This window comes from Salmo trutta, chromosome 14 (genome assembly GCF_901001165.1).
Source record: "Salmo trutta chromosome 14, fSalTru1.1, whole genome shotgun sequence".
Classification (NCBI taxonomy): Eukaryota; Metazoa; Chordata; class Actinopteri; order Salmoniformes; family Salmonidae; genus Salmo; species Salmo trutta.
In genome coordinates, this window is record NC_042970.1 from 48,696,407 (window position 1) to 48,719,291 (window position 22,885).

Genomic DNA, 22,885 nt, shown 5'->3' on the forward strand with positions numbered 1-22,885 from the left:
TGTTTTAACCATGTTTTGAGGCTATATGCTGTTTGTTTACATATACTTTCTTTATAAACATTGGGTACAACAGGTTAGGGCAATTGAATGCAATTTTTTTTAAATGTTCACAAAAGATTTTTAAAACATTTCTAGCCTGTCTATCCGTGGGGACCCAGGGTTTACGTGTTATACTTGAACCACTCAGTTGTCCACCACAAAACAGCCAAAAAGAGTAGAACCAGCCCAGCTGCTTTTACACTATGATTTGACTATGAAATGTTTATTTTGTAAAACATTTGTTTAAGGAGTAGTTTCACCATATTAAAATGAGAGATCAGTTCACGTAGTAGGTTTGACCTTAAAATGAGGGGCAGGTTATTTTTACTTGAACATGAATCACTAAATCACATGAAATAAATAATGATCTTCAGCAAATGCCTTTGTCAAGGCATCATTATAACTAGGGCTTTAGAATGGTGAAAACCTGGATTAATGTTTGGGTGAAGTGGGCTAAAATGTTACTGTAAGTCACAGAGGGTGCATGGATGGACATGTCAAAATGCCGAAATTTGGCATATTAGCAAGTCTTTATTCATAGAAGAAATATATTGAATACTTCATGTGGTCTATATTAAAGGGCACTTCATTGAATATAACAGGCTTTTAAAATGTAAAATTGGTGCACAATTTCTACATAAAATATCAAAGGGACAAAAAGGGCACTCATTTCATGGAATGACCCGTTGGACTTTTGATTTTGCGTGTAACATCCTTTTCAACCTCTTCCCAAATTGCTTCCGTATGTTTTGTTTGTACTATTCTCCACAGCTGGTCGAAGTAGCAGAAACTGGGGCATAACCACAGATGTGACCTAGTTCTTAGTTCCTATTGCCATGACTATCTGAAACAGACATGTGTAGCCTAGCATATATGTAGTAAACGCTACCATCATGGATGACTTAAGCGCGCAATGGTGTCCTTTTATACAGCCTTCTTTCTACAGCGACTTGTGATGGAGACCGTATATTTCTTCTTTCTCTCGCTCGTACTTGTCCGCTTGAATCTGATCAGAACCTCACCCTTCCCCAGCTTGAAGTATACCAACTCAAATGAGGTGTATCTTGGAAGTACATGAAACACTCACAGAGGACAGAGCTAAGCATATCCAGAGCATGGCAAAGGCTTTCTGATTAGTTTATTTCACTACTCAAACAGAAACCTTGATCTTTCCAAATGTCTGTTTTTTATTTCCCTCTTGAACTAAGAATGAAGATATAGACTGAAATGTTTACATTTTAGAGGAATTTTTTGGTTTTGGGGACATTGTTCCTCCTTTGCATCATTAAAATCACTTTTGTATGATGTGGATGTCTATGCTGAACATGAAGACACAACTGAAGGCTACAAAGCCCCCAAAATCACATCTGTACTGTTTACTGCAGAGCAGTGGAGGCTGGTGACTTGAAAAAATGAGGAGGATGGTAGACTCTAACTTTAAATAATATTTATCTCAAAACTGTGATTCCTAAAAAAAAATGGTCAACTCCGTCAGATTTGTCTAAAATCCTGAATTAATCAGGAATGAGCAGGGGCAGCTATACCATAGTGACCCCTTCTTCATGTCCTCATTACATGTTGTGCAACAAGACCACTCATGGTCTGTAACGTTCTCTACTTTTGATAGATATTGAAATCACCACGGTCACGATCATAAACTGTCAACTCCATCTCCCTGGTAGATTAAGAAAGGATTTTCATTTTGGTTCAAATAGGTTTATTTTAAATAGGGTTTAGAGTCATAAAGCAACTGAGGGAAAAACTAAATTGATACTTTGTAGCTCTGTAAAACATCGACTCGGTCAGATTTTTGTCTAACGTCAACTCCGTCAGGGTGCTGAAAGATCTGATAGAAAGATTATTTAGTTATATATTTATTATTATTAATAATATTTTTCTATATTTTACAAATGTTAGTATTGAACTTTTCTTTTTAGAGACAAAAATATGTCTGTTTTGAGTATTTGTTGTCAACTCCATCAGTGGCATGTCAACTCCGTCTAACCCCCATAAGATCGATTTACTTGTAAATATTAAAAATATATATTTTAATCACTGTTCTGCAACATTATATGTGCTTAAACTATTGACGTATTTGCTGTGCTGGTCTAAGGGATAATCTTTGCTTTATAAATGTTGTTTTATGTTCTGAATCTAGAAAAACATGCCAAAATGCTAACGGAATTAGCCCTGGAGCATAATATAGCGCTATAAAATAAAACCCCAAAAAGTTTGGATATTGTTATTACATATTTGAATAATCTCATGTTAGAATCAAACAATCAAGGCCTTTACACTTGTTGGACAATAGATTTAAAGAATTAAATCCCTTTTATGGTGTCTGACGGATTTTACATGAATCCAGTTAGTTGCGTTTTATGAAAAAATAATAAAACATTTGGAGGTTGTTCCTTTACATGGTTTGATAGCTGATACTTTAGTCTATGAAAATACAGTATATACTTCAAATGTTGTTGTTATTATTAAGAAAAATATTTGTGGAAAAATATCTTTTCAAGTTACTGGTCGACTATGGTATTTTTCCAAACATGAGAGGGCTACTTACGCATGGATTGAATGACGTATGAGACATGAGTTGAGGTGTTCAGAGGCTTGACTTCAGCGCAGGACAAGGATTGAGGTGTTCAGAGGCTTGGCTTCAGTGCTGGACAGGCTCATCATGGATGGATGGCGTTTGAGAAGAGCTCAACTCTTCCACTGAGGGCGGACAGAATTTGACTGGGAAGACAAAAAACAATGACACAACACAGTTAGACAAAATAGCTAAGAATGAGTTAGTCCAAGCAAGAAGTAAAATTATCTTGATGTGTAATAATGTGATTGTGTTTGTGTATGTGATTGACTCTACATGCAGTATTAAGAGAAAATTGACTGGGCTACTCACAGTGCTTGGAAAGGAAACATGAATTGTGCCAGTGGATGAGAGGGCACATGTGACATGGCTTTAGTTCATGTCAGGAGAAAATTGACACTGGGAGTGGAGCGGTCAAATACAAATAGCAGATGCATTGAGTTGCAGAGGATCAGGGGCTTCAGTTCTTCAGAGGGCCTTGGGTAGACCAGGAGGGCAGAGGACCAGGGGCTTGGTTCTCCCCATCACAGTAAAACACTTGCAGCTCTGTTTTCAGACATGAAGAAAATGTCAAAAGGTCTGCGATAGGCTTGTCAAAGCATCATCTGGGAACTCTCTCTTGAATTAATAAAATGTACTACCATCTAACAACTCCAGGAATTGCATGGTGTCCAAGCTTTTGTACCTCTGCTATCTGAGACTTGATGTTATTGTGAATTGAGTCATACAGTGCATTGTAGGTGTACCTCATCCTGAGTGCCCTGCCGATGCTTTCCCTCTGTGCATGATCTCTGGAACCTCTGTCATGCTTGCTGCCTTCTCATATATGTCGCTGAATAAATATTTCATCAACAGTGAGAAAATACAAATATCTTCCAGCTTTGCCTTGAACTCATCTGCACATGACACAATATCATCATGCATGGTAGGGTGCTCTATAATAGAGTGACTGTGTCCTTCAGTTGCTCACAATCTTTCGCAACAGTGTTGACAATTCTAGAAGTGAAATTCCAATGTGTTTGTGCATTTTTCGTCAAGCATGCACATCCAGCCTGTTCAAGCAACATCATCCTCTTGGTCGACTTCACCCCCCAAAAAGTGGTGAAGCCGCCAAGTGTCACAAAGAAAACCTTATCTTTGAGAATGTATAGCAATGCACAAAGGTGGCCATTTTAAGTCAGAAGCCATTACAGAAGCACCATCATAGGTTTGGGCAACAAGTTTCTCCATGAACTTAAACTCTGACCTCTCAGATTTCACTAAGTCAAACACAGACTGCACATCTCGCCCACTTGACACATGAAAGTAGCCCAAAAAAACCGCTCCTGAATAAATCCCTGATCGTCCACATACCTGATGATAACTGACCACTGCTAGTGACTGCTGATGTCTGTGGTTTCTCCATTTGCCATGTGAGAAAAGACACTGTTTCAACCTCTTTTTAATCTCTCTTTTAATGGATGACGCGATGGAAGCTATCAAATCATTCTGAATTGACTTCGACAAGACAGTAGAAACGTCCATATGGTCAGTAAGTAAAGCATCATAACATGCAACTACCTCTGCAAGCTCCCTGTAGTTGCCCTGGTTGGCGGAACTTTCCCTCTCATTGTGCCCCCTAAAAGCCAACTCTTGCTTGCCCAAAAATGCAGTAGTGTCGATAAGACAACACCCGTTTCTTACCTTTTTGTTGTGTTGCACAGGTGGAATACGCAGACCCTTGTCCATTACATGATCAATGCTGCTTTTTTTCCAGAAGCTTGAATCTGATGTGGGCATCTATTTCTGTGTACTCCAGAGAATGAAAAGGGTTCTTCAACAACAACAATTCACTGTACTATTCACTATTTCAATCTCAATCTCAATGTCAATCTATCCAACTCACCACGCTTCTAAATCACACATGCGTAGTATTAGGTTCCTTCTCTGATCCTTTGATTGGATGGACAACAAGTTAGTTCCTACTGCAAAAGCTTTGATTGGTTGGAGGACATCCTCCGGAAGTTGTCATAATTGAGGGGGTGAGGAGCACGAGCATCCTAGGTTTTGTATTGAAGTCAATGTAGCCAGAGGAGGACAGAAACTAGCTGTCCTCCGGCTACACCATGGTGCTGGCCTAGAGTGTGTTGTTGAGACTAATGTAGACCTTCATTGTAAAACAATGTGTTTTAATCAGGTATTTGGTGACGTGAATATATTTAGTATGGTTTTATCTAAAGAGGATACATTTGTATAATGTTTCAGAAAAAAAATCTAAATCGGTCCTCCCTTTCCCCCTCTGAGGAACCTCCACTACCGTACAGTACTTCAAAGTTCAACATTTGTTGGTTGCAGATGCAAAAGTGATTTGCTTAGAGACATTCCAAAGGGCCCAGTACAGGGGTAAAGGCCAACAAAAATAGCTGTCCCGTGGCTTGACATTTACCGTGTGTTTATATTTTTGGAAGTTCTGCGGTTATGTTTACTTTCTTCAAACAAAGTGGTGCTGTCAACACCAGTGGAAGTGAAAATTGACACTGACCTCTGAAGCTATTCACGCACACGCACACGCGCGCACACACGCACACACACGCTCATATTTGGGGATTTGCACTCTGGCAAACACACTTGCATTCCAATTTCTGCAATGAAAAAAAGGGTCAGGGTACAATTACATTGTCATTCACTCTTTGTTCATGCTCTCCTATCTTACATGAAAGTGAAATTAAATAAAAGGGGACTTGTGTGAACATGTTAGTTGATGTGGGAGGTGACTTGAAACAAAAATATCTCTTCCGCCCCGTCCCTCAGAACCCAGAATCCCTGGACTCGTCCATCCAGAGTGCCCTGTCAGCTCTGTTCCCGCCCTTTGAGGTCACAGCGCCCACCGTCCTCAGTCAGCTGTTTAGGACCATCGAGGAGCGCTTCCATGGTGACGCCCTGCACTGCTTACTGGACTTCCTCATCCCGTCCAAACACCTCTTGGAGAGTGTGCAGCAGGCGGCGTGTGTGAGTACACAGAAGCACTCACGCATGCGCACACACACGCTCACACAGAATAGATGGAGCAACTTGAGTTCAGTAACAGTAAAACCGCAGAGGTTCACATTGTGGTTCTAACTGTATTGAAAAAAAGACATCAACAAAAGGTTTACTTGTCTGTCGCGGGATATATCCAGGCTGTTGTTTATGCTTTATGAATTTTCTGTGGATCCTAGCCAGACATGCAACTGAGCTGACATCGCTCAGCAAAGGATCACATTTTATTGTTTCTCCTCAAAGGGTTCAATAGAAAAGAGAAAACACAGTCTAGGATTCCATTTGTCTTTGTTTGAGGCTCAAGAAAAGTCGGGGTTAGGCCAGAATCTGGGGTTCAGTTTTTCATAACCACAGCTCAGCTATGAAGATGAATTTGAGTTATTTATCCTTCCCTCATTGCATTCCAGTCTGTAAAATGCAATTTAAAGTAAAAGTAAGCCTGATATGTTTTAGATTATAGTCTTCTCATGTCACATAATACATAGCTGAAGAACACCCCTAGTGGGAACCCCGGGAATTTAAATGTTGGATCATTTAGTATTTTTTCTTCAAGTCCAGCATTAACCCACCTGATTAAACTCATCAAGGGAGTTGATGATTGGTTAAGATCAGTTGAGCTGGTGCTGGGCTGGAACAAAAAAGTGCCATCCTACTGCAGTACTCACGATGAGAAACTCTGACATAAGGGATCATAAATCCATGCAACTCACCCCCTCTCCAATCTCTCCCACCCCCTCCCCAGGCTGCATACTCGGATGTGCTGTTCCGTTGTGAGGGCTGGCCCCTGTGCCTCCATGACAGGACCGTGATCCAGCTGGCCCCCCTCAACCCTCTCCTGCTGCGCCCCGGAGACTTCTACCTGCAGGTGGAGCCCTTTGGCGAACAGGCAGCCCGCATTGTCCTTAAGAGTCTCCTGGAGGAGGGCTGCCACGAGGTGGAGGAGACCCCCATCCCCGACACCACTTACCCCTATATCTTTACCCTTGATTGGCTGAGGGAGGTGAACGACGGCCGCCATGGCACCCCGCTGTCCCACTGCCTGCTTTCCACCGACCAGGGAGTGATGAAGGTGCCCTGGGCGCAAGTGGCAATCCCCGAGTTTCTGGTCAAGCACAAGATCATGACTAAATCAAGTGTTATCCGGGACGTTCCGTTTGAGTCACGGCAGTTGCAGATTCCATCCTCTTCCGACTCTACCTCTTCCGCCCTTTCTCTGGAGACCATGATCCTTCCTGCCAGGGATGGGATATCTGTGTCCTTGCGACTCATGGACGGTACCTCGAAACTAATCAAGGGTGACCATGAAAAATCTGTCACCAAACCACATGTCAAACCATTAGTCAAGCCTGTGGGCTGGGTGTCGCCCAACACCTGGGACACCAGCTGGAACTACTGCGAGATTGAAGGTGACTATGTGGATTTAGTGGAGTTCTCCAAGGAGAAAGAGTCTCCTGCGGGACGCAGTAGGACTCCCAAACCTTCTAATCCTCCCCCTTTGTTCAAACCGGTCAGGCCCCCTCCTCCTATACCACTTGGGAGCAGCACCCCCTGTGGGTGCACCCTCAGGTTTTCGGAGGAGTCTTGCACACCATGCAGCCAGAGGAGGCTAGGGCAGGAGCCTAGTGGACATGAACTAAAGTGCAGGTACAGGGACTCTTACCTAGCAGCACTGCGCAACCCAGTTCCCTTTGAGAGGGGGAGCGTAGGACTGCTAGCTGCTCTGGAGGAGTCCGGCCCCTGCGGAGGGGAGGAGTCGGGCTTCAAGGGTCACGCCAGAGGTCTGGGTCAGGATCACTGGGAGTGCTGTAACCACTATAAGGAGCCTATTGTAGGTCACGAGCCACACCAACATGGGCACTTTGCTAAGGAATCCCCAAACCTAAATCACATACCACGCAAATCTATCAAACCTGCCATAACTCACAATCCAGGAAAACATACTAAAGAACCTCAAGTCATTCATAAACTCTACCAAGTCGAACCCCATAACCAGGAACTTCAAACAAACCACAAAGCCCATCAAACAGGACCTGACTCAATGCTAATGTTACCTCCAGTGGGCCATCACCAGGGTGCGGTTGATGCCTTTGACTGTGACTTCACCTCCAAGCCAGTTTGGAACCCGGAGGCAGTGAAAACCATTGGTAAACACAAGGCCAAGCCCAGGGCACTCTCCACTGTGTCCGAGACTGCAAGAGGAAGTCCTCTGGTCCATAAACTGAACAACAGGAGCCACAGTGACATCTGTCCAGAGATGACCCCCGTCTGTGTCCAGGTAGTGCAGTGTAAGAAAATCAATGCCTTCGGCCTGGTGTCCCCCAAGCTGGAGAGGCGGCAGTCTGCAAAGAATGGTAAGAGGGACTACTGTTCCCTTTACACACTTTTGTGCTGACCTGAACCATACAGTGATGTCATTGGTATTGCAACAAAATTGCAACATAGACTAGTATTGTTGTTCCCCATCCAGCTTACTGTCTTGCGTCATAAATAGTGCATGTTTCAAAGGGACAGTGAAACCATCTCTGAGAACACCAATTAATTTAAACTCAACCTCGGCTCCGTTTTGCTGAAGGGAGTGTGCTGTGTCGAAGGGGGCCCTTAGGCCAGTGGCCATTGGCTATGGTAGTAAACATGACATTCCTTTTATAGAGCGAGACAGGGGGTGAGGGAGGAGAAGGCACTGTTCCCATTCCCTACACCCTCACACAAGGGCACTCAAGAGGTCTAGCAAGGGGCTAGGGAAGAAGGAGAGGGGACTGTCCCCATTCCCTATTAAACCCTTCCTCCCTACACCCTCACAAGGGCCCTCCGAGGACTCAAGACTATTGGACTGGTGAGGGAGAGGGAGCACAGACGAGCCTTTGTTGGCTCTAGAAGAAGCCAATTAGGATGCTAGAAATCAAAGCCATGCTTAACAGCCTGGCAGTGTTTGGTTACAGGGAGACAGCATGTGCAATGTTTAAAGGCTTTACATAGTGCAACTGTGGCACGTAAGTTTAAGGTTTGTATGAAAGACAGCCATTGAGATCTATGTCCAGAAAATAAATGCTCCCAGTGCTAAAAGGTCAAATCTTGACCAGGAAGACTTTACAGTAGAGCGTTGTTCTTCAATCCTGGTTAGTGAGAAATCTATTATGCGTCACTGATGTCTCCTTCTGTGTTTATCATTTAAAAAAAAAATGAATCAGTATTGTTCAAGACTGTGAGCAGGCTTTTGTTTTAGCCCAGCACTAAAATACAGTATGTGATGATTAGTTGTTTAGTTGGATGCGATGTGTTGGTGTTAGGCTAGAACAGTCTAAGCACAGTCTTGAACAACATGGATTAAGTTGATTAAAATGATAAACACAGACATAATCAGAAGATGCAATAAATGACGTGAACACATTCACTTTCTGGTTGGTCAAAAGTATCTGTCATTTTTTTTTAGCTCAAGATCCCTCGCCTGGCAAAGTTGAAACGCAGGCTACTGCATCCTCCATCGGACCTGACACCAAACTCCAGAGTCCAAAGACCAAGCCCTCAGCGCCCCCAATCCTACCCCCCTCCCACATACACAGAGCTCCTCCATATCCCCCCTCCCAAGACTCCATCTTCAGAAGTATCAGTGGCCTACTTCACCTGGGCTTCATCAGTCTACCAGGTATTGTGTTTGTTCTGCATGCCATCCAGTGTTACCCAGTGTTGTCCAATAACAAACACAAATGTAGCTACGGTGTTCCCTTATGAATACGCCCCTGGTCAACACTTGTCTTTATCTAACCTCTCCATGACACCCTCTACTGTCCCCTCCACCCCCAGGTAGCAGAGACAGGGTGGGCAGGGCCGTGCTGGAGGTCCATGGGAACAGGCAGGCCTGGATGTCTCCTCTGCTGTCTGCCCAGGAGGTGTGTAAAGTGCTACTTTACCTCCACTCCATCCCCAGGTAATACCAATCAATCCCTAAACATCTTCGGTGATAGTTCAAGGGAGTTTACTGTATGTGATTTTGTATAGGGTGTAGGTGATCAACTGGTTTGGGCCCAGTTTCCCAAAAGCAATGTTACTAAAGTTGACTATCAATACAAAGTTGCCAATGTCTTTGCAACTGTTTCAAACAAGCAAAGGATTAAAACATTTTTGGAATGAAACCGACATGATTGCATTAATAGCCTACAGTTCTGTTTTGCAAATTGTAGGCTGCACTGTCTGTTATTTTTGACTCAACACACACTGATCAAAAATATAAACGCAACATTTAACAATTTCAAAGATTTTACTGAGTTACAGTTCACTGTTCCCCGGACACTGAAGACATGGATGTCGATAAAGGCACCCCTTGACACCTCCCTGATTCAGAGGGGTTGGGCTAAATGCGGAAGACACATTTAAGTTGAATGCATTCAGTTTCCATATAAGGAAATCAGTCAACTGAAATAAATAAATTAGGCCCTACTCTATGGATTTCACATGACTGGGAATACAGATATGCATCTGTTGGTCACAGAAACCTTTTTAAAAAATGGTAGGGGCGTGGATCAGAAAACCAGTCAGTATCTGGTGTAACCACCATTTGCCTCATGCAGCGTAACATCGCCTTCGCATAGAGTTGATCAGGCTGTTGATTGTGTCCTGTGGAATGTTGTCCCACTTGCTTCCCACACCCTGTCGTACACATTGATCCAGAGCATCCCAAACATGCTCAATAGGTTACATGTCTATTGAGTATTCAGGCCATGGAAGAACTGGGACATTTTCAGCTTTCAGGAATTGTGTACAGATCCTTGCGACATGGGGCCATGCATTATCATGCTGAAACATGAGGTGATGGCGGCAGATGAATGGCACGACAATGGGCCTCAGGATCTCATCACGGTATCTCTGCGCATTCAAATTGCTAATGATAAAGTGCAATTGTGTTCGTTGTCCGTAGCTTATGCCTGCCCATACCATAATTCCACCATCACTATGGGGCACTCTGTTAACGTTGACATCAGCAAACCACTCGCCCCTACAACGCCATACATGCTGTCTGTCATCTGCCCGGTACAGTTGAAACCGGGATTCATCTGTGAAGAGCACACTTCTCCAGCGTGCCAGTGGCCATCGAAGACGGTGGAGAATGGTAGAGAAATTAACATTAAATTCTCTGGCAACAGCTCTGGTGGACATTTCTGCAGTCGGCATGCCAATTGCACGCTGCCTCAAAACTTGAGACATCTGTGGCATTGGGTTTTGTGACAAAACTGCACATTTTAGAGTGGCCATTTATTGTCCCCAGCACAAGGTGCACCTGTGTAGTGATCATGCTGTTTAATCAATTTCTTGATATTATCTTGGCAAAGGAGAAATGCTCAATAACAAGGATGTAAATAAGCTTTTTGTGCGTATGGAAAATTCTGGGATCTTTTATTTCAGCTCATGAAACATGGGACCAACATTTTACATGTTGAATTCACATTTTTGTTCAGTATATTTCATGATGTGTAACAACATGTCTGCAAGGATGTGCCAAATCTGTGATTTCATACATTATTATTGGTTAAGCATTAGAATACGCTTCCTCAATAGTTGCAGCGATATAAGCCTGGGGGATTATATTTCTCTGATCCGAGAGCAGCAATGCTGTTTTTTTGATGATATCAGTATCAACAACGCATTTAGCAAACGTTCTTTCATTGTGGTGTTTTGGGAAACACGTTACATATTCGGACATGGTAGGCATGGTGCATCGTTAAAACTCTCATAAGCCTAAATTCCATCGCTATCGGGAAACCGGGCCCTGTTCTGTCCACTCTTACCTTACTATAATTGTGATTGATGCATTTTTTTGTGTGTCCTTGTAATACATATTGTGAACACACTATGAAATGGAAGTAAATATTCTACATTGTTTGGAAGTCATTTAGGTAACCCTCTCATCACTTTTTAATGCATGCTGTCAAAACATTTGACATGGATTTGTGGCTTTATCTTTTCACCACAGGAGGGCAGTGAAATATCACCAATCGTATGTCTCACGCAACCCTACTATGCCCTTTTCGAATACTTTGATAATGCATCCTTCCTTCCACCCTTGCTTGAACTTATCAGCAAAACTGACATGGTTTGTTGTGAAATTGTTAAATCATATCAGTGATTACTCCAATGGAAGGAAGGAAGGAAGGAAGGAAGGAAGGAAGGAAGGAAGGAAGGAAGGAAGGAAGGAAGGAAAGATGCAGTTTTAAAGTATTTGAACAGGGCCATAGTCTCCCACTTCTAAAACGGATTAACAAATAAAGACATGTCATCCACTGTGTTCTCAGTTACCCCCAGCTGACACTGGTCTCGCAGCCAGAGCTGTTTATAAGCCAAACGTTCTCATAATTCACATTTTACAATCTAATCTCTTTACACAGCTTTAATGGACACACATTGAAATTCAAGGTGACGGCCGTCTTGTTTAAACAGATTGGCCCTTTAATGTCGTCCCCGGAATGTTCCTCATTTAACCTTTTAAGAGGCATCCCGTCCTGACAAACCACAATGACAACATTATTGCCCGCAGGCCATAGGCTGACTGCCAACTGTCTGGTATGCAGGTTTGTAAAGAACAGCCAGACCCAACTGGTAACCTAAGATAGAGCAATTACGGTGAGGCGTGTGTGTGGGGGGGGGGGACTTTGTGTGCATGTGGTGCATGTGCGTGCATGAGACGGACAGACTCAGTCAGTGGGAGAGGAGAGGTGAAACCATTAAAACTGCTCAAATAACACTATCGATCTGATAGTGAGAATTCCAGGACAGTGTGAACAACTTTTAAATGTGCCCCAACACGCTTCCCTGTTTTTTCTTTTCTAGAAAAGAGGTCCAGGACCTGGGAATGACAGTGGTGATCAATGCCAGAAAGATGCACCCTCCCTCCCTCTTCTACAAAGCCCTAATGATGGTTCAGGTTAGGAAAATATGAGTCATCACATCGCAATAAGTCAACTCTTAAACTATAATACACACATTTAGATTTGGAGATAGAGAGCTGATTGTGGTATATCTAGTTACTCACCGTTGAAATGCAATATGGGGGCAGGTCAAGCAGTTCATCAGTTCAGATCAGTTTAGTTCGCGTTATTGGCTCTTGCAAGATTTCTCTTGCATTCACAAGAACTGAGGTAAAAAAGACTATCAACATAGACAACATGGCATAGATGACAACAGGTCATACAACAGAGCCATACAACACAAGCTATTGCTCTGAGTAAAGTAAAGTATTGTTGCTGCAGTTCATGATAGTTTGGGGATTGCTGTGGCCTGGGAAGTCCACAAGGAGATATTGGTTGCTGCACATGACTGACTTCACCAAATGTATCCTTTATGAATTCATAGGGATTTCTGTCCACTGCACAGTAGTCAATTATGTCATTGACAATGATCTATCACTTTCTATCATAGATATTTACAGACCATTTGAACACATCTTGGGGACACATACACATGTGAATCCCTAGAGTGAAGAACACATTATTATGAGCTTGCCTTGTCCTGACATGTTTCCTTATTGGTCGACCCCAAAGGAACAAGCCCTGAATGCAGTCCATAGTGTGCTGATACTGGTGGATAAAGACACAAGCCCTCGCTCTGAAAGACACCCTGGGTTACAGGTCAGAAATCACATACAGTACCAGTTAAAAGTTTGGACACACCTACTCATTCCAAGGTTTTTCTTTATTTTGACTATTTTCTACATTGTAGAATAATAGTGAAGACATCACAACTTTGAAATAACACATATGGAATCATGTAGTAACCACAAAAGTGTTAAACAAATCCAAATATATTTTATATTTGAGATTCTTCAAAGTAGCCACCCTTTGCCTTGATGACAGCTTTGCACACTCTTGGCATTCTGTCAACAAGGTTCATGAGGTAGTCACCTGGAATGCATTTCAATTAACAGGTGTGCCTTGTTAAATTTAATTTGTGGAATTTATTTCCTTCTTAATGAGTTTCAGCCAATCAGTTGTGTTGTGACAAGGTAGGGTTGATATACAGAATATAGCCCTGTTTGGTGAAAGTCTATATTATTGCAAGAACAGCTCAATGACAATCCATCGTTACTTTAAGACATGAAGGTCAGTCAATACAGAACATATCAAGAACTTTGAAAGTTTCTTCAAGTGCAATTGCAAAAACCATCAAGCATTGTGATGTTACTGGCTCTCATTAGGACCACCACGGGAAAGGAAGACCCAAAGTTACCTCTGCTGCAGAGGATAAGTTCATTAGAGTTACCAGCCTCAGAAATTGCAGCCCAAATAAATGCTTCAGAGTTCAAGTAACAGACACAAGACTCAACATCAACTGTTCAGAGGATACTACGTGAATCAGGCCTTCATGGTCAAATTGCTGCAAAGAAAACACTACCGAAGGACACAAATAAGAAGAGACTTACTTGGGCCAAGAAACATGAGCAATGGACATTAGACCGATGGAAATCTATCCTTTGGTTTGAGGAGTCCAAATTTGAGATTTTTGGTTCCAACCACTGTGTCTTTGTGAGACGCAGAGTAGATGAATAGATGATCTCTGCATGTGTGGTTCCCACCGTGAAGCACGGAGGAGGAAATGTGATGCCGTGGGGCTGCTTTGCTGGTGACACTGTCAGTGATTTATTTAGAATTCAAGGCACACTTAACCTCTCTCGGGTATGTGGGACGAAATCGTCCCACCTAGTCAACAGCCAGTGGAATCGAGTGGCGCGATATTCAAAAACCTTAAAAATGCTATAACTTCAATTTCTCAAACATATGACTATTTTACACCATTTTAAAGACAAGACTCTCGGTAATCTAACCACATTGTCCGATTTCAAAAAGGCTTTACAACGAAAGGAAAACATTAGATTATGTCAGGAGAGTACCCAGCCAGAAATAATCACACACCCATTTTTCAAGCTAGCATATAATGTCACAAAAACCAAAACCACAGCTAAATGCAGCACTAACCTTTGATGATCTTCATCAGATGACACTCCTATGACATTATGTTATACAATACATGCATGTTTTGTTCAATCAAGTTCATATTTATATCAAAAACCAGCTTTTTACATTAGCATGTGACGTTCAGAACTAGCAAACATACCGAAAACTTTCGGTGAATTTACTAAATTACTCACGATAAACGTTCACAAAAACATAATTATTTTAAGAATTATAGATACAGAACTCCTTTATGCAATCGCGGTGTCAGATTTTAAAATAGCTTTTCGGCAAAAGCACATTTTGCAATATTCTGAGTAGATAGCTCGCCATCACGGGCTAGCTAATTTGACACCCACCAAGTTTGGCGTTCACTAAACTCAGAATTACTATAAGAAAAATTGGATTACCTTTGCTGTTCTTCGTCAGAATGCACTCCCAGGACTTCTACTTCAACCACAAATGTTGTTTTGGTTCAAAATAATCCATAGTTATGTTCAAATATCCTCTGTTTTGTCCGTGCGTTCAGGTCCCTATCCGAACGGTGACGCGCGGACTCATGTCGTGACAAAAAAAGTTGAAATATTCCATTACCGTACTTCGAAGCATGTCAAACGCTGTTTAAAATCCATTTTTATGCTATTTTTCTCATAAAATAGCGATAATATTCCGACCGGGAGACGTTGTTTTCGTTCAAACGCCCGTGTCATTGTTCTCAGATCGACCACTTTCTAAATGCGCTACTGTTTTTCACCCAGGGACTGCAGAGTCATCATTCCCCGTTCTGGCGCCTTCTGAGAGCCTATGGGAGCCTTAGAAAATGTCACGTTACAGCAGAGATCCTCTGTTTTCGATAAAGAGGCTATAGAAGGCCAAGAAATGGTCAGAGAGGGCACTTCCTGTATAGAATCTTCTCAGGTTTGGGCCTGCCATATGAGTTCTGTTATACTCACAGACACCATTCAAACAGTTTTAGAAACTTTAGGGTGTTTTCTATCCAAATCAAACAATTATATGCATATTCTAGTTTCTGGGCAGGAGTAATAACCAGATTAAATTGGGTACGTTTTTTATCCGGACGTGAAAATACTGCCCCCTACCCAAGAGAGGTTAACCAGCATGGCTACCACAGCATTCTGCAGCGTTTCACCATCTCATCTGGTTTGCACTTATTGGGACTATCATTTGTTTTTCAACAGAACAATGACGCAACATATCTCCAGGCTGTGTAAGGGCTATTTGACCAAGAAGGAGAGTGATGGAGTGCTGCATCAGATGACCTGGCCTCCACAATCCCCTGACCTCAACCCAATTAAGATGGTTTGGGATGAGTTGGACCACAGAGTGAAGGAAAGCAGCCAACAAGTGCTCAGCATGTGTGGGAACTCTTTCAAGACTGTTGGAAAAGCATTCCAGGTGAAGCTGGCTGAGAGAATGCAAGGAGAGTGCAAAGCTGTCATCAAGGCAAAGGGTGGCTACTTTGAAGAATCTCAAATATAAAATATATTTTGATTTGTTCAACACTTTTTTGGTTACTACATGATTCCATATTTCAAAGTTTTGATGTCTTCACTATTATTCTACAATGTAGAAAATTGTAAAAAATAAATAAAAACCCTTGAATGAGTAGGTGTGTCCAAACTTTTGACTGGTACTGGCACATGGAAAGCACATTCACAAGCACATATACACACACACATAATCCTGTTTTACAAGACACAATGGCTGTGTCTCAATAGTCTAATAGTCAATGTCTCCTCTCCATCTTCTCCTTCAACTAATCTGAAAGCAATTGGAGGGATGCGTCTTCAAGTATGCTATCTGTGACTATTGAGACACGTCCACATTGTCAGGCCCTCTATCTGAAATATGACTGACCCCTCCCCTCATTGTGGGGTGGCAGGAAGCCTAGTGGTTAGAAATTCGGACTAGTAACCGAAAGGTTGCAAGATTGAATCCCCAAGCTGACAAGGTACAATTCTGTCATTTTGCCTCTGAACAAGGCACTGTTCCTAGGCTGTCATTCAAAATAAGAATTTGTTCTTAACTGACTTGCCTAGTTAAATAAAGGTAAAATAATAAAAAGGCCTCCTGTCAATCAGATGGAAGTGGTGACCTCTCTGAAAGCCCTGCACAAGACAGTGGAGGGACAACAGCTGACCTCTGACCTAGGTGGGAACTTTCCCTACAGCCACACTGATTGGCTGCAGTTTCACCAGGTGCAGTATAATATTTATAAATGGCTTTAGTGGGCAAGAAATCGGTTTGGAAGTGAACTTGTTCGCAATCGTGTGGCTGTTGTCTTTACTATTCTGAAGCATCAATCCAAGAAATCTATTGTATCGGCCTTGTTTTGGGAAGAATCTGGATCCTAAAATCGTTTGCCTGTGTTTCAGAAACTGGTTTCCTTTGTGTCGGACTTGCAAGGGGCAGCCCATTTACTACATAGAGCAATCAAGAAGATTGATGCTAATCCAAAAACGGACACCGCCCAGGTAGCTCATTAAAATTATAAATTAAAAGTCTATAGCATTATTTTTTCAGAGCTGATTTTTTTTTTTTTTTTACATTGGGTTGTTTTTGGTTCAGGATGTTCAGCTATCTATTCAAGATCAGAAGACCTCAATGAAAGAGGTGCTGCAGGATGCCCGATTGGTCCCTTTACAGAGAGAAGGTGGGGCCATTCTGACCAGAATGAGGAGGGAGGAGTTTCGATTTACCAAGTCTGACGACTACAGGTACTGTTATTTATCTAATTCGTAAATGGTTGCGATTAACTGTGTGTAGCACCCTTAGAGATGGAAAGAGAGCACACCTATCTTTGCCATTGATCGCTTCTATGTCCCACCTACCCAGTCGACTACTTGCCCTCCGTTGCATTGCCCATTCTAAAACAGGCTTCTTGGCAAGTGAGCCCTCTATCCATCTCTATGGTAGCAACCATCTGTGTCAGGGGTACTCAATTCTTACCCTACGCAGTCCGGAGCCAGCTGGTTGTCTGTTGTACCTGATAATTAATTGCACACACCTGGTGTCACAGGTCTAAATCAGTCCCTGATTAGAAGGGAACAATAAATAAATGCAGTGGAACTGGCTCCGAGGTCCAGAGTTGAGTTTGAGGGATCTAGGTAATATCAAGGCAGCCTTTTTCTGCCAGAACACCACTGACCACACATAATCTATCAAGTTGGAGAGGTAAGGACTGGAGTGAATGTTTGACAACGTCCACCTCTCATTACAGGGATGCCTTGGAGTCAGCGACGGTCCTATATAACCAGGTGGAGGAGAATGTTCACACCCTGGTGATGAAGTCCAATGAATCACTACAACATCTGGACTTCCTGCTCAAACTCAGGGAGGCGGAGTCAAATCTTAACACGGTAGATAAGGAGGTTCTAACCTTACAGAACATTCAGCTAGAAGTACTGTATATTGTGTAGTACATACCTTCTTCCTTATTACTAAGGAACTATGCCTGCTTGCTCTTACTAAATCAAGCACACCTAACATTATTGAAAGAAAACGAATACTCTTTTCACCCGGGTCTGTTCGTATGCCTTATGATGTATAATTCCATATCTGAATTTGTACCTGGTAGGCCAAGGCATGGTTTGATACAGAAGGAGAGCAATGGCTGAAGTCCTCCAACTCCACTGAGGACACACTGGAGAGTGTGAACCAAGCCCTTCAGCGCTTTGACACCGCCCTCACTCAGGCCAAGGTACAGTTGGGTTGGGGGTTAGACTATAAAATAAATAATATAAATACTGAGCTATATTGTATGCTAAGAAAAATGGGGAAATGTATATTATTTTATAATACAATTGCTCAGATAGAGATTTTGTTCAAGTAATATTCTTTTTCTCAAAAAAATGGGGGTAAAAATGATTGGCACCCCTGTTTTAAATACCGTTCCATACCTCACATTGCGAGGATAACGGCACTGAGCCTTTTTGTAAATGGTTTTAGAATATTGGAGAACACATTAGGGATATTAGACCCTTCTTCCATACAAAAGCCTTCCAGATCCTTGATATCTTTGATCTGCACTTTTCAATTCAAACCACAGGTTTTCAATGGGTTTCAAATCCGGAGACATGCAAAATGTTGATTTTGTGTTAAATTAACAATTTCTTTGGTGATTTTTCTGTGTGCTTGGGGTTGCTGGAAGTTCCACTTGCAGCCAAGTTTCAGCCTCCTGACAGAGGCAACCAGGTTTTTGGCTAAAATGTCCTGGTACTGGGTAAAGTTCATGATGTCGTTGACCTTAACAAGGCCCAAGGACAAATGGAAGCAAAAGAGCCCAATTACATAAAAAATCTGGCGTGAGGTTCTTTTCTGTTTATGCATCCTTATTTCGACACCAAACCCATCACTGGTGTGCATAGCCATAGAGCTCTATTTTCATGTAATTTGACCATAGCACCGATTACAATCCTAGTGCCAATGCCGTTTAGCAAACTCCAGGCATTTACATTTGTAGGATGACATGAACATAGTTCTTTGGCCATGCACACCAGTGGTGGGTTTAGCGTTGAAATAAGGGTGCATGTGCAGAAAATAACCCTACTGTAAAATATGATGGTGGAAATGTTGACATCTTTTGTTATTCATCATAGGAGAAGAAACAGAAGACCTTGACCCTGGTGATGGAGGTGGAGAAGATTCTGGGTTCCACCAACTCCAACCCCGAGACTGAGGTTTTTAGGACTGTCATGAACACCTTCAAATCTAATATGGCCGACTTTATGTTGCGAGCTGAGCAACGGCGTACCGAGCTTGACAACATGGTGCATGTCTACCGCTTCTGTGAAGAGGTTAGTTGAGGAAGACCCTGGTCCTGTCAAAATACTCAGGAAAAATAGTCCATTCCTTCTCTCCCTTTCTTAAGTCCTTACCTTCTTAATTCCATTTAAATTTCTCCCAATTGCAAGAAATGTTTCTGACTTTTATGGAGGAATGTCAACTAATTCGAATTGATATGAAATTGACCTTAACTCTGCTTCATTTCTCCAACCATACTTTTACCACCACTACCACCATGCTGTTTGTTGTAACTCATATCACGTATGAACTGAGGAACTGAAGGAAGGATTGATACATTTTTACAATATACGGACAGGCCACCTATTTAACCCCTAGCCACAACACTCATCAATATTCCCATCAATCTTTTCAGAACCCTGACTCCCCATCCAAGATATACACAAATAAAACTAACTTCTCTAACACTTCTGAAATAACACTGATCTCTGTACTGTTTTCTCTAGGCTGCTACCCTTGCCAAGGAATGCAGGCAATATCTTGAGCAGCTAGAGACAGGGCGCTATCCTGCCAAAGCCTGTCTAAGCATGCTTAAGACCTACGAGGAGAGATTGGGTGACTGCTACTCGTCCCAACACTTCCAGAAGATCAAAGCCAAAGCCTGCAGCGTGAGGGGCTCTAGGGGGATGAATTTGTGGAATGCAGCCTGGATCCAGTGCCAGGAAGTCAGCCAGCGGCTGGGGGAGAGACTGCAGCAGCAGGGAAACGCAGCCAACCAATACCAGCAGCAGCTCACAGCTGGCGGAGCTCAAGTGAAGGACAGGGTGTTGGAGACATGGAAGGAGAGGGAGGAAGATGAGGAGGAGGTGGTTGTGGCCCCTTGCTCCCTAACCCAAGCCTCAAACTCCCCTCCAGGGGTGGCCGATATGGCCAATAACTCAGGGAGGGCCTCCGTGGAACAGATGGAGAGCAGAGACAGCCGTGCTAGGTACAGCGCTAACATCGCGTGTTTTAACCTCCCTTTCAAAGAGGACTTGAAAGAGAGCAAAGGAGCCAAAGAAGCATCCCAGTTGGCCAAATCCCCAGGCGTAGAGGAGAAACTGACACCAGTGGTGCCCCAAGATGGAGAAGGTGGACCAGGAAGGCACCACAGCGAGACGGACCTCAAAACGGGGGATCTGGTTGCTGGGTGTGAGGCGTTTCCATGGAAACATGGCACTTTGGGGGGATCCCTGAGTGAGGGTTCCTGTATCAGCTCTCCCCTGTCCTCAAAGTATGGCTCCTCCCCCTTGTCGGCAAGACACTCCCATAGTCAGGCCTTAGTAGTGGCCCTGCAGTCCCCCCAAAACACTTATGATATCTCCCATAATGGAAGTTTCTGCTCCTGCAACTCCTGCTGTAGGACAAATGGGGAAAGGGACGATGACAGAGAAGATGGTGACCCCATAGAGGTGTCTTCAGTGTCCTTCCTTGACCCCTGTGACCCCACTGGTGACAGGACCCAGAAGGTCTCATCATTGGCCGACACACAAGCTGAAGATAATGGCAACAATGTTCTGTGAGTGATGCACCTCCCCCTTCTCAACAGCTATGAGAAAAGCAATCCCAAAATGACATGCAAATGTTTCCCCAGAAATTCCAACAAAACCAACATGCCAACAGTCACCCAAGAGTTATTAACAATCTGCAATTCAGACAAACAAAATAGCATTGTTATTGAAATGGTTCTGGGGAAACAAGTCTTGATATCATGCTTACTGGCAGTTTAAATAAACAAATGAATGACAAATTACATTTACAGCATGCAGTGTTAGTAGAAGGGCAGCATAGAGATGGTTTTTCTTTGGGTCTTTGTTAGATTTCAGATGAAGATTATTTGCCTGAAACGTTGACAATAACTACACTAAGTATACCAGTCACACTTTATTAGGATATACCTACATGAAAAAATACTATTGTATAAACAATATAGTATTCACTGTAGTGTTTTTGCAGGCTAAAGTCTCCAAAGACACTACAGTGAACACTGTAGTATGTACTGTATTATACTGTAGTATTTACAGTAAACTATAATATACAGTGCATTCGGAAAGTATTCAGACCCCTTGACATTTTCCACATTTTGTTAGATTACAGACTTATTCTAAAATGTATTAAATATTTTTTTCCCCTCATCAATTTACACACAATACCCCATAATGACAAAGCAAAAACAGGTTTTTAGAAATGTTTGCAAATGTATTAAAAATAAAAAAAGTAAATTACATAAGTATTCAGACCATTTACTCAGTACTTTGTTGAAGCAACTTTTTGCAACGATTACAGCCTCTAGTCGTCTTTGGTATGACGCTACACGCTTGGCACCTGTATTTGAGGAGTGTCTCCCATTCTTCTCTGCAGATCCTCTCAAGCTCTGTCAGGTTGGATGAGGAGCATCGCTGCACAGCTATTTTCAGGTCTCTCCAGAGATGTTTTGGCTGGGCCACTCAAGGACATTCAGAGACTTGTCCCGAAGCCACTCCTGCATTGCCTTGGCTGTGTGCTTAGGGTTGTTGTCCTGTTGGAAGGTGAACCTTCACCCCAGTCTGAGGTTCTGATTGCTCTGGAGCAGGTTTTCATCAAGGATCTCTCTGTACTTTGCTCCAGTCATCTTTCCCTCGATCCTGACTAGTCTCCTAGTCCCTGATGCTGAAATGCATCCCCACAGCATGATGCTGCCACCACCATGCTTCACCGTAGGGATGGTGCCAGGTTTACTCCAGATGTGACGCTTTGCATTCAGGCCAAAGAGTTCAATCTAGTTTTTTTGGCTTATGCCAAGCGGACTGTCATGTGCTTTTATCTGAGGAGTGGTTCAGTTTGGCCAATCTACCATAAAGGCCTGATTGGTAGAGTGCTGCAGAAATTGTTGTCCTTCTGGAAGGTTCTCCCATCTCCACAGAGGAACTCTGGAGCTCTGTCAGAGTGACCATCGGGTTCTTGGTCACCTCCCTGACCAACGCCCTTCTCCCTCAATTGCTCAGTTTGGCCAGGCGGGCAATTCTAGAAAGAGTCTTGGTGGTTCCAAACTTCTTCCATTTAAGAATGATGGAGGCCACTGTGTTCTTGGGGACCTTCAATGCTGCAGAAATGTTTTGGTACCCTTCCCTAGATGTGTCTCAACACAATCCTGTCTTGGAGCTTTACAGACCATTCCTTCGACCTCATGGCTTGTTCTTTGCTCTGACATGCACTGTTAACTGTGGGACCTTATATAGACCGGTGTGGGCCTTTCCAAACCATGTCCAATCAATTGAATTTATCACAGGTGAACTCCAATCAAGTTGTAGAAACATCTCAAGGATGATCAATGGAAAGAGGATGCACATGAGCTGAATTTCGAGTCTCATAGCAAAGGGTCTGAATAGTTACATAAATAAGGTATTTCTGTTTTTTAATTTTTTATAAATTAGCAAAAATGTCTAAACCTGTTGTAACTTCGTCATTATGGGGAATTGTGTGTAGATGGATGAGGAAAATATTTAATTTAATCAAT

General features: G+C 42.8%; 1 protein-coding gene and 1 long non-coding RNA gene across 3 annotated transcripts in view; one reads left to right on the forward strand and one right to left on the reverse strand.

Moving 5' to 3' along the window:
* Positions 1-3,455, reverse strand: part of LOC115208300 (uncharacterized) — a 29,338-nt gene extending 25,883 nt beyond the window's left edge. Inside the window, exons 1-2 of one of the 2 annotated variants that reach the window (XR_003881138.1) lie at positions 3,379-3,455; positions 2,606-2,778 (exon numbers count right to left, since the gene is read on the reverse strand). This is a non-coding gene — a long non-coding RNA (uncharacterized LOC115208300). Of the gene's footprint in view, positions 1-2,605; positions 2,779-2,944; positions 2,971-3,378 lie in introns of those variants that run through there. The other variant, XR_003881139.1, reaches the window with a different exon arrangement.
* Positions 1-22,885, forward strand: part of LOC115208299 (uncharacterized protein KIAA1755 homolog) — a 59,556-nt gene that overhangs the window by 20,987 nt on the left and 15,684 nt on the right. The window contains exons 2-14 of the mRNA XM_029776241.1: positions 5,423-5,620; positions 6,393-8,001; positions 9,081-9,293; positions 9,452-9,575; positions 12,470-12,563; positions 13,180-13,266; positions 16,689-16,805; positions 16,983-17,081; positions 17,176-17,324; positions 17,828-17,966; positions 18,185-18,307; positions 19,206-19,403; positions 19,857-20,908. Of these exons, the coding sequence (XP_029632101.1) occupies positions 5,423-5,620; positions 6,393-8,001; positions 9,081-9,293; positions 9,452-9,575; positions 12,470-12,563; positions 13,180-13,266; positions 16,689-16,805; positions 16,983-17,081; positions 17,176-17,324; positions 17,828-17,966; positions 18,185-18,307; positions 19,206-19,403; positions 19,857-20,908 (4,202 nt within the window). The remainder of the gene's footprint in view (positions 1-5,422; positions 5,621-6,392; positions 8,002-9,080; positions 9,294-9,451; positions 9,576-12,469; positions 12,564-13,179; positions 13,267-16,688; positions 16,806-16,982; positions 17,082-17,175; positions 17,325-17,827; positions 17,967-18,184; positions 18,308-19,205; positions 19,404-19,856; positions 20,909-22,885) is intronic.